Source organism: Salvia miltiorrhiza, chromosome 2, assembly GCF_028751815.1.
Source record: "Salvia miltiorrhiza cultivar Shanhuang (shh) chromosome 2, IMPLAD_Smil_shh, whole genome shotgun sequence".
Lineage (NCBI taxonomy): Eukaryota > Viridiplantae > Streptophyta > Magnoliopsida > Lamiales > Lamiaceae > Salvia > Salvia miltiorrhiza.
The window spans coordinates 27925653-27937893 of NC_080388.1; the positions used below are offsets into that span (position 1 = coordinate 27925653).

Below are 12241 nucleotides of genomic sequence, written 5' to 3' on the forward strand. Positions count from 1 at the left end.
GAGAAGGAGGGGGTGCAGTTTGAGATTCGTTAGAAGTAGAGGGGGAAGGAAGATTTTCAGGATCTTGCCGCGATGGGGAGGAAGATGAAGGGTCTTGGGCAGAAGGAGAGGGCGAGCGAGAGGGTTGAGGGGCGGAGGTGCAGGCCATGATGGGAGATGCCAACCCTAGGGTTTCTAGCACGCTCAATCAGAGCACCAACAGTTATACCACTACACTACGATTAAATACAAAATTGCAGTGAAGAGGATACGCGAGTTACCTAGACCGGAAAAAGATGGACGGTAAAACCTGGAGCGGAAGGGTCGTGGGAGAATGCCGGAACAGTGAGGAAATCGCCGGAAAATGCAGAAAATTCGCTCGGAAAACTTGGAGAAGAAGAAGAATAGTGAAAAAAGGGGAGTTCGAATCGGCTAAGTAAGATTGTACGCGGGTAACCACCAGCACGCGGGATGAACGGCACGTGGCATAAGGAAGAAATCAACGGATGGGAATTTATACGGAAAGGCGAAAGGACGCAAAGGTTAAAAAGTAACCTCGGGTACGGGGAAAATACTGTAGACTGGGCAGACATTTAATGCGGATGACGTCATCCACGCAGGCGAGTCCTCTGACTAGTTGCACCTCTCCAGAGTGAACTAGCCAGGCCAGGGAGCGGGAGTAACAAAAATGCCAGAGAACAATTTACAGGGTCTCTTTTTACTCTCATAATGTCAAAATGTCAAAATGCTTATGTCTTTATGATTTACAGGGGCCAAGGAAAATAACAAAGCTTTGATGCTGATAACACACCACTGGTTGAACACGAAGAATACCCGGTTCAACCAGACTAGAGGGGGGAGTGGTTGGTGAGGAGCAATATATGCAGAGTAGGGAGAGAGTACAAATCAGAGGAACCACTCTCATCAGAGGAGCCGTATGGGTCAGAAGAACCATTTATACCAGAAGGATTTCATCCATCAGAGGAATGACTCTAGCCAGAGGAGTCATCCGCACCAGAGAAGTCATTCTTGACAGAGGAGCCCTCTCCTCCAGAGAAATCATCCGCGCCGGAAAAGTCACCATCGTCAGGGAGGTCATCGTCATCAGAAAAGTCAACTCCATCAGAGAAGTCACTACCGCCAGAGGAGACGCCCTTGCCAGAGAAGACGTGTTTACCAGAGGAGTTCTTCATGACAGAGAAGATGTGTTTACCAGAGGAGTCCCTCATGCCAGAGATGTCAATATCACCAGAGAAGACGCCTTCGCCAGAGAAGACATTTACATCAGAGGAGCCAATAAACGCGCGGGAAGGTCTCCCGCGTATTATCGAAATTACCAACGTACCCTTCCACCACGCAGGACGCATGCACCGAAGATGTTTTTACTATTTTACCCCTCCGCTTGTAAATCTATAAATAGGGTCCGAGCTCGTGTATTATTTCTTACGCTATCTCTTATTTTCCAAATACAACAGTCATTTTTCTCTCGTATTAAGTTTCCGATCATTCTACTTCGCTTCTTCCGATCAGTCCCAATAGGTATAGTTTACTGTTTCATCGTATAGTTTTAGGTGTTGGTTTCGTTAAACACCAACTGGCGCCGTCTGTGGGAAACAATGGGCTAAGGCGTGAGAATTCCACCCCCTGCGTGTGCAGATCCGGAATCTCACAGCAAGAGGTCGAAGATGTGGGGCTCCTATACCATAAGCTACCCACCATTTCAGTGGATCCAACTTCAATCTATCTCGTATAGAATCTTCATCACCAAACTCTTCAAAGCATCCAAAAAAATTAGCAAACTCTAGTGTTACTGTTGTTCGTGTTTCTGCATCAGGAAAAAGACGTTTGATACAATTTTTTGTCATTTTAACAATATCTGCATCGTGATTTGGTGTTTGAAGATACAGATGCTCTTTTATCCAATCCTCTGTAATGCACCTGTAAAATATTAGAATATTAGTTGTGTTCAAAATATAAAATATCAAATATATAAAAGAATTACCTTGGATTCAAGGAATGAGCCAAGCAATGTAATTGAGTGTTGCTTTTACTCCACCTGTCCTCTAACACGTTGCATACAACATTCCAAAAGCTGGATTCCTCTAAGTCACTCTTCATCTCATGCTCAAAGATAACTCGTTTCACTTTAACTATCATGGTATCCCACATCCCATAAACCAAGTGCAGACAAGGTTTATCCGTATCACAAATTCTCAACATCGAATAAATCGGCTCAGTAAAACGAAGAATATAATCTACTGAATCCCACCAGCCATCATCTAACAATTTTTCTTTCACAATTCTAGCTTTCTCAATGTTATCCTCACGATACATAGACCATTGTTCACTTATCACCATCGATTGCAATTGACATTTCACATCTCCAAACCTTCTCAACATAATAATCATCGAGGCAAATCGAGTTTCAGCAACCACAAGCAATTTAAGTTTAGAAAACTCAGTGAACATGGCAAGTCTCATGGAATGATTCATTATGAAGTTCCTAATCATAATAGTACTAATAACAATCTCACTTATCCAACGACATTCCGCATATGTGATTTCATTTTACTCGGTATTTTTTGCAGCACAAATATTCTTTAAAGCAAGATTAAGTGTATGCACAACACAAGGAGTCCAAAATACACTAGGATATGCTTGTTCAACTAACATTCCAGCAGCTTTACAAACGGGGGCGCTATCTGTTATAACTTGGACAACATTAGGGACACCAACCTCTGTTATGACATCCTTGATCAAAGTAGCGATAAAAAATTTATCTTTATACTCACCTTGACAGTTTACCGAGCGAATACACATTGGTCCACCTTCATTTATGGCCATAAAATTGATTAGAGGCCTTCTTTGAGGGTCTGTCCAACCATCACATACTATGGTTACTCCCTTCGACTTCCATGTGCTTTTAGTAGCTTCAAGCAAAGTTTGAAGATGTGACCTCTCATTTTTCAATAACTTGGTTCTTAGTGCATTGTAACCTGGAGGGTTATAACCTGCAACATTACTATTGGCAGCCAAACTGTAAGACTTAATAAAGTGTGGATTTTTAGCGAGGTTAAAAGGAAGCCCAGCTGAGTAGAACATCCTTGCAATCTCACCATCTAATATCTCACGAGCTTGTGCATTGAAAGCTTTTCCTAGAGGACCATCAACAATCTTCCTCTTTTTCAAAGGATCATAACCTTCTAACTTAAATGAGGAGGGCTCTACTTCAGTCACTGTTACAGAAAAAGACCCAACACTATCACAAACTGAGCGAGGCAAAGGTATATCTTTAATTTTAACTGCATCTCTTTTGCTAGAAGCTTGTTCTTCCATTTTTGACCTCTCAAGTACATTGGCAACAGTAGCTTTATGGCATATGGCAATTTCCATACCAGAATTTTTTAACAAATGATTCCTCAATCTTGAGTAAGACCCAGTATACACATTTTTGCAATACATACATTTAAATTTTGTATTTCCACCCCCTTTACCAATTTTCGATTGCTTCTCTACATATTTCCACAAAGGCCAACAGCTAGAACTCTCCTTCTCATTATCATTTTCATTTGTATCACCATCAGCATGAACAGAACTTGAAGAATCCATTTCACAAATGAAGAGCAAAGCAATGGAAGCAGGGGAAGCTAGCAAGGAAGACTTACTGGGAATAATACTCGAATCCAATTCCAAAGAAATCAAACAACACAGAGAGAGGGATGAGAGGCGGGGGTGCTGATCGCTCTGCCGGAGACGACCGGGCGCCGCTGCTATCGTCGCGGGGCGGCGTTTCTATTTGCCGAGCCGTCTGCCGATAGAGAGAGGGATGAGAGGCGGGGGTGCTGATCGCTCTGCCGGAGACGATCGGGCGCCGCTGCTATCGTCGCGGGGCGGCGCTTCTATCTGCCAAGCCGTCTGCCGATAGAGAGAAGGATGAGAGGAGTGGCAATGGTGTTGGGCAGCGGCTGGTGGCGGTCACCGGAGGAGGCGATGGCGGTAGCGGTCGCCGGAGATGGGTGAGAGAGCGAGAGACTGAGAGTGCGAGAGTGAGAATTCTGAGAGAGCGTGAGAGAGTAGGGCAAAAATTGAGAATTTGAAAAAAATGAAAAATTGCAAAATAGCCCCCCAAAATTGAAGTTTTTCAAATTAACCCCCAGTGCACCCTATTCACACCAGATTCGCGAATTTGACGCACCGGATTCGCATATCCGAATTTTTTTTTTTAAATTTAATGGGGGGATTCGCCACGTGGCGAATCTCGTGCGAATCCCACGCGAATCGCACCCGCACCCGCCCCCTGTGAGTATCCGATACTGCAATGTGCTATTTTTTGGAGAATCCGTGCATTATAGTTAGAGCCTGAGACCCTTAATTAAAGTAACATTAACTTTTTTAAATATACCATTTAAGTCTTAATTTTAGTCTCCTAAATACTCGTGCCCAAAAGAAAGGGGACTTGATTAACGGGACGGAAGGAGTATTTGTTTTGTTTTCTTTATATATTTTATTCTTATATATTTGTAATTTTTTTTATTAATTTATTTTTTTGTTATATTTTGTTTTGTTTGTATTTTTTTTATTGGGCAAATAGCACCAAAATCCTCGAAGTTTCGTCGAATTCGCATTTTTCCCTTGACCTTTAAATTTCTTGTTAAAATCCTTGAACTTAATTCCGATTCTCGTTTTTCCCATAAAATTGATCGACAATTTAACTAATGCTGACATGGCTGTCGGAAAGCCACATAGGATTAAGTTTTCGGCGATGCAAACTACATAGTTTCGCCAAAATCCTCGAAGTTTCGTCGAATTCGCAATTTTTCCTTGACCTCAAATTAGGGTTTTTGAGACAAAAAAATACCCAATCCATGTCTTCGTCTTCGTCATCCCGCTGGAACTTCAGCCACGGATACACAAGTATTAGGCTGCCACCGCTATAACTCCGGCGAGGAGCCCCCTAGTCCTTCGTCTGTACTCCCTCAAACTGAAGCACCCTCTGAATCTCTATCTCTGTCCACTCTCATCCGGCCTTGGCTGGGCAGCAGCAACACCGCCGCCGCCGACCCCAGCCTCCCTCATTTCTCTAAATTCTACCTTTATGTCAAACGACGACACACAACAATCGACCGCCTTGTTCCCTCAACCAAACTAGACGCCCTCAACAAGAAGCTTAGCAAAACGACGTCGTTTAGCTTCATTTTAAGGTCAAGGGAAAAATGAGAATCGCGCCAAACTTCAGGGATTTTGACGCTATTAGGTTAGACGCAAAACGATGTCGTTTAGCTTCTAATTAATCTATTCAGCATAAGTGTGCCACGTTGGTGACACGTCATCTAATTAATGACCGGAAAACGTCACTAAGGGAAAAACGAGAATCGGAGCAACGGTTAAGGATTTTAACAAGAAATTTAAAGGTCAAGAAAAAATGCGAATTTCGCGAAACTATAAGGATTTTGGTGCTATTTGCCCTTTTTTATTTTTACATTATTCCAAAGTACTCCCTCCGTCCCACGAAGCATGACATAGTTTCCTTTTTGGTTTGTCCCGCGAAGCTTGACCTGTTTCTAAAAATGGCAAAAAATTTACCTTTTATTCACTTTTTCATTTTTTCACCTACCACACTTACACACAAAATACCAATTTCCTAATTCTCGTGCCGAAAATAGTACTCCATCTGTCCCAAATGAAATTTCTTGTTTTTTTCGACACGATTATTTAGGAAAATATTAATTATATTATTAAGTGGTGTGATGTAGAGTTGAAAAAGTGATGTGGGTCCCAAAAATTATCAATAATTACTTTTACTTATAAAAAAAATTACATTAGCAAATAACTAAAAGTAAAAGTTTTTTATCAATAAAAATAAACATTATTATAAAGAAATATAATATTTTAAAAAATATTACTACATTTCTTTATAATAATAATTACTTTTTATTATAATAATAGTTACTCCCTCCGTCCACAATTTAAAGCCCTACTTGGTATTAATTTTTTGTCCACAAATTAAAGCCCTATTCTGCTTTTTGTACTATTTTACTCTTCTTTTTTTTCTATATTTACTACCATTTGCCACTAATAGACCCACCTTAAAACATTTTTATTATTTTTATATTCTATATTTATTACACTTTATCACTAGTGAATCTACTATAACACCTTTATCACTTTAGTCAACTATCTTTATCACTTATGGACAAGGGAGTACTTTTTATTACATTCAAATTTATTCAAATTTGATTCTCTCTTTTCGACATGAATAATCAAATTGGAATCGATCGATTTGTAAGTGCTCTACACATTATCAAAAGAAACAATCAAACCCATAATTTAAGAAAGACAATTTTGATTAAGTTGAAATTCCACATTGCCAATCAAATGGTGCTACACACACTCACGCATGAGTATTGAACTTGCAATTTGCATGCCACCCAACCATTAATTAATCTACCACCTACAGTCACCGAAAACGCAACCAAGCAGCTAAATCCTATCACTCTCGGGTTAATAAAACCAAAAATCACCAAACAATAAGCCCAAACATACACGCCGCCTCTCAACCCAGATCTATTGCATCTTTGCCTCCCCAAAATTTGAAAATTTGTCTCTAAGTGATTAAATAGAAAGTGTCGGCGGACTTTGGTCTGGGCTTCCCGCTTTGGCTGGAACTTGAGGGAGAAGAAGGGGAAAAGAGAGAGAGAGAGAGAGAGAGAGAGAGAGAGAGAGAGAGAGCTAGGGCACAACACAAACCTCCGTCACAACGCAATTGAGGGTTTCAGACCCGCACAGCGGCGGTGCACGGAGGCGATGGCGAGGCGCAGCGGCGGCGATTCTTGATTTGGTACAGAAATAGGGCTTTTTCGATTTGGTGCTCTAATCGGACTGGAGCAACTCGCGGCGGCTCCTTGGAACAAAGGCCGGAGGAGAAGGAACAAGGTCGGAGGAGCAGTGCCGTGAGAAGTCGAGCAAGAAGCAGAAGGCCCCTTCTCCACCGCCAAAAATTGAAAACTCCAGTGCGTTTTAAAGCCGAGCCGACTCCGTTGCCTCTGCTTGAATCACCAGCGGGAAATCTCGAGAGATATAGACAGAGGAATGGAGAGAAGAGAGAGAGAGGAAGAAGGAGATTTTTTCAGTGGTGAAGAGAGAAGGCCAGAGCGAGAGGAGAGAAATCGGAAGGAAAAAAGTGATAAAATGAAAAGTAATTCAGAAAAGGCTTTTTATATTTTCTCATTACGGGTCAGGCCGGGTCTCTAATCGGGTCGGGCGATCCGGCCGCATACAATGCGGTAGAGCGCATGCAATAATTTGCGTGTAAAGAAGGTGGGTATTAATAAAGAAAGAATGAATGCATGAATGCAGGAAACGGTTCTGATCGGATGAGCAGCCGGCGCAAAGAGAGAGATGGGTAGATGATGTTGCGAGGCAGAGAACAGAGTGGCCATTTTTTTAAGTTTGATATAAGGGATAATTTTGTACTTTTACATAAAAAATGGCTAATTTTTAAAAAAATTATTTCATAGGCTATTTTAAAATTTACAATAGGAAATAGACTAGTTCTATATATTACCTCTAATTAATAATACATTACTGCCCTTAATTAAATATATATAAAAATAGAGACATAATAGGTAAACCAAATTTTATAATAAATTAATTAAAAGCTCATTTGACCATTGAAAAACATTCATGGGAAACAAAATGAGAATGAGATTTGAATGTCATTTCCACAACAATTGTCCAATTGGAAATAATTAGATGACTATCTTCAATTTTATTTTTCTAGCGGAGCTAAGAGATCGAAGTATGTGAAACCAACTTATCTGGCTTCCAACTCAGTGATCGTGAGTGTTTCTTGACACGTACTTGTTCTGCAATTCCGACTCAGACTCCTTTCGATGAAAAATCCAGGTTCCTTAGGTTCTTGTATTATTGCTCCATCACTTCCTAACATGGAAACCACAGATGATATGGCTGGCCTATCTTCTGCAAATTTTTGAACACACAATAACCCCATGTGTATGCATCTCTTCACTTGAGATTCGATAAATGTATCACTCAAGCATTCATCCATTAGCTCCACAATGTTGTTTTCCTTCCACAGCAACCATGCCTGCAAAAATATATTCATTAGCTTCTCAAATATAGAATGGTTACTATGCATAAGTAGAGCCTATAGAATTTTACATGGCCCAATAGGTTATGAGAGTGATCGCAGTGGTCGAAGCCTCTGTTCTTCTTTCCACTCACAATCTCTAACAGTATGACTCCCAAGGCAAAGGTGTCAGATTTCATCGAATACTTCCCATCAACAGCGTATTCCGGAGCCATATAGCCACTGCAGATACATACTCATTATTAGAAGGTAACTAAAGGAAATTTAATAGAAGAAAGCTTACTATGTCCCAACAACTCTTCTTGTGGTAGCAACAGATTGTCCCTCTCCAAAAATTCTTGCTAACCCGAAGTCTGAGATTTTGGGATTCAAATCTCCATCTAATAGAATATTGCTCGTCTTTAGATCCCTATGGATAATCTTTAATCTGGAGTCCTGATGGAGATACAGCAGTCCCCTTGCGATTCCCATGATTATGTCAAAGCGTTTAGGCCATGTCAAAACTGTCCTTCCATTTTGATCTGCATGTAATGAGAGTAGCTTGAGATATGGCTGAATGGTTTACTAATGAAACAATGAGAAATATACATGTTAGCAAGTACCAAAAACAAAGTAGTTGAGGCTTTTATTCTGCAGGTATTCATAGATGAGTATTCTTTCCTCTCCTTCAATGCAGCATCCCAAAAGTTTGACGAGGTTCCTGTGCTGAAGTTTGGCTATCAGGATTACTTCATTCTTGAATTCTTTGATGCCTTGCTCTGAAGTTGTTGACAATCTTTTAACGGCAATTTCTTCTCCCGCAGACAAGTTCCCCTGTTGTTACAAGAATTTAAGACATAACTAAATTTCATGATCACCTACTAATTCTGATGCAGTAGGTCACCTTGTAAACAGGGCCAAAACCTCCTTCTCCAATCAAGTTATCCAACGAAAAACCTTCAGTTGCAGCCATAATAGTTGCAAACTTGAATAATGGTAATTCCAGATCTTCACTGTTAGCTGTAAACAAACAAGGCAAAACACTAAAACCTCAGGTTCAGACCACTTTATAAAAGTGAGCATTGATACCTGTCCTCTTTCGTCGTGTTATCAAAAGTATTACTCCCGTGATAAGGCCTGCTAAAAGAATTCCACATGTAAGTAATATCACTATTAGTTTTGTATGCCTTCTCCTTCTCTTCTTCTTCTTCTCCTCATTCTTGTCTGACTTGGTGGTATCACCTACATATAAGAGACAATAAACAACAACAAAAAAGAAGAGGAATATTCAAGATTTTCAAAACTAAACTTGCCTAGTACTGAAATTGGTAATCGAATATACAAGTTCTGGTTTTCATCAGCGTCAGAAATGTGTCTGATGTCGATGAGATCCCCGAGCCACATCACGCAGCCACTACCTCCATCAGTAACATACGGATTAGCAACCGCGGTGCAGCTGCAGTTTTTGAGGCACTGGGCTTTACATTCTCCGAGGCTCATGCTAGTATTTATCCAAAACTTGAGCATATCAGGGTATTTCACTCCTTCAACTTTCAGAAAATCATCCCCGCCCTCGCAATTCAACGCCTCAACTCTCCTGCACCCACCATACCAATCTTGACGCTCCCAATCATTCTGGGACACGGGTTTGAATCCCGGAAAACACTCGCACCTCTGCACCTTCTCGATCCTGCAGATTGCATACGGACCGCAATGGCCATATTCGCCACACTTGTCTTGTGGAAATGACATGACGTGAGTCCACATATCTCCTTGCGAGTTCATAGTAAGCCGCTGGAGTTCACCGGATGCGTCTAGCTTCGACCTCACGACAATGAAGCTTTCATAAGACCAAGTCATAGATATCAACCTGTCTCCCCTCAACTCAAACTTAGCTTTGAAAACTGTGTTGCCGGAAGGTGGCGAGCTGCTAAAGAGAATTCCGTTCCACTGTCCACTTCGGAAAACTTTGTTCTCCCCTCTGTAAGCCACCAGCTCCGGCATGCCCTGATTTACGATCCTGAAAACAATATCGCCAGGCGAAGGATCGTCGGAGTTTCTCCATGATGTCAAATATGTCTCTCCGCCGCCATCCATGTCGCCAGCCACCAGTTTCATTCCTGGCCACCATGTGTCTCCTGGATAATCAAAGCTCTGCCATATGTAGCGCCGCGTCGTCTCGTCTACAACAACCAGGTTTCCAGTATCAAGAAGCTGTAGAAGTGGATTTGATGCCACGCCTGATGGATTTCCAGACCAGATAATGCTTCCACCTCTGCTTATCACAACACTTCCATTTCCAGAAATAGCCAACACCACTCCTTGTGAAATAGTGATGGGATTGTTTCTGTTTGCTACCCAAACTACAACATCTGGTGTGCTTTTGTACCGTATTCCCAAGAACACATTTCTTGATTTTCCAGGGCTGAAAAAATGCAACTCGAAAATTTGGTTTTCACTAACCAAAGTCTGCCCAGTGCCAATTGTTTGGTTCGGGAGAAGTGTGTCTATTGAAAAAGTGATTCTTAGAAACATGATTAAAAAAGACAGCTTATAGACGATCTTGGCGAACATCACATTCGCCATATTGTTCAAAGATGAAAAGAAATTAAAACGGAGGAGCTCAAGAGCCGTAAGCATCATAACAAAAAAATCATGTTTGGTTTCAGTTCTTCCTTGAAAGTTGAATACATTGTATTTATAGAGGTAAAAGTAAAAAAATAGTACAACTAGAGTGGTGGATGACTGGATGTTATATTTGTTTTTGCACAAGTCTTGAAAAATTGCAGAAAAGTTCAATAATTTTGCAGCTGTAAACGTTGCTACTTTCAATGAATGAAGAAGACATGAAACAATATAATACGAGGAATTGGAGATGAGCTTTTTGAATTTTATATTCAGCTACGTCTATTTTGGAGGCTGCATGTATTTCAAATTAATATTGACTCAAAAATAGTTAAACAAATGACAAAGCTAAAACCCAAACAAAAATATGTAAAGATTTCCACCTCGTTCATGACTGGAATATACGAGTGCTCATGACGAAATCTCATTTATAGTATGATGTGATAATATACAAGTGCTCGGCCAATCTATATTTTGTGTCAAATAGTATTGATAATATTGTCTGTTTTTGAAGCGTACTAAATAGATTATATCCCCATGTTAACTAGGACTCCAACAAAGTGAGCGAGCGTATTTAGTTCTTCTAAATTAAGGTAAAGAATATTACTCTCAACACGGCTATCATAGCATTTAACTCAATTCCGACTTCATATTTGCTCACATTTTAATTAATTTGAGTACAAAATCTTGCAACACAAAAATGCACAAACTTGATCCAATTTAATCATGGCTCGTTTGGTACGCGGTATGGGATAAAGTGTGGGATATGCGTAACTGGGATGTCTTTTACTATATATCATATTAATATCATGTTTGGTAGAAAGTAAAAAAATATCTGTAAAATATAATATTTGTTTGATATGATGTATTAAGATTATATAAAGTTAATAATAGCTATAATTAAGATTTGTATTACGTATACGACCTCCGTAAGTGGTATACAAAATACCTCAAATCAGTATAATACTTTCGGGCTTTTAATTTATAAGGGCCGTGTGTTTCGTATTACTTCTTACCAAATAAAATATTAGGATGTCATACGTATATTATACACCCTAATCATCCGTATCAAACGAGCCCTCAACTCTCTAGTAAACAAGATTAATTGGTCTAGTGATAGGTGGTTAATGCCCAAAGCCTGAGGTCCTGGGTTCGAGTCATTCGTGGTGCACTAGGAAATCATAACAATTAAGCATCAAACAATATATATATATATATATATAGGGGTGCAATCCAGTGAGATTGCTATTTTTCATGAGATCATGAGTACAATGAATAAGACAATATAAAGTGTTGAACAAGGTAGTATATATTGATGAATAATGATATTAAAAAAAATTGGTAAAATTTTTGCTCCCACCAAGATTCGAACCCTGGTAAAAAATTTCGTCCTCTAAGTAAATATCAGTCATAGGATACATAAAATCAATACTCACAAATCAATCTAAGATCTCACCACATTAGGGGATCTCATTGGAGCGCTCCCATATATATATATATATATATGGGAAAGTTCTATAGAAACACAAAGTTAGGCAGAGAAAGGAG

The 12241-nt window shown here is 40.0% G+C and overlaps 1 protein-coding gene across 2 annotated transcripts; it reads right to left on the reverse strand.

The window, feature by feature from the left end:
• Window positions 1-7605: 7605 nt before the first annotated feature.
• LOC131007654 (G-type lectin S-receptor-like serine/threonine-protein kinase At4g27290) lies at window positions 7606-10861 on the reverse strand. Of its 2 annotated transcripts, none has more exons than XM_057934577.1 (7): window positions 9382-10861; window positions 9158-9310; window positions 8973-9088; window positions 8692-8902; window positions 8436-8610; window positions 8161-8311; window positions 7606-8086 (listed from the first exon to the last, which is right to left on the reverse strand). In XM_057934577.1, the coding sequence occupies exons 1-7, from the start codon at window positions 10709-10711 to the stop codon at window positions 7793-7795; spliced, it is 2430 nt and encodes an 809-aa protein (XP_057790560.1). In that variant the 5' UTR covers window positions 10712-10861; the 3' UTR covers window positions 7606-7792. The 2 variants fall into 2 exon arrangements, with proteins under 2 accessions (XP_057790560.1, XP_057790559.1); XM_057934576.1 differs by having other exon boundaries at window positions 8373-8610; window positions 9382-10859.
• Window positions 10862-12241: the final 1380 nt, after the last annotated feature.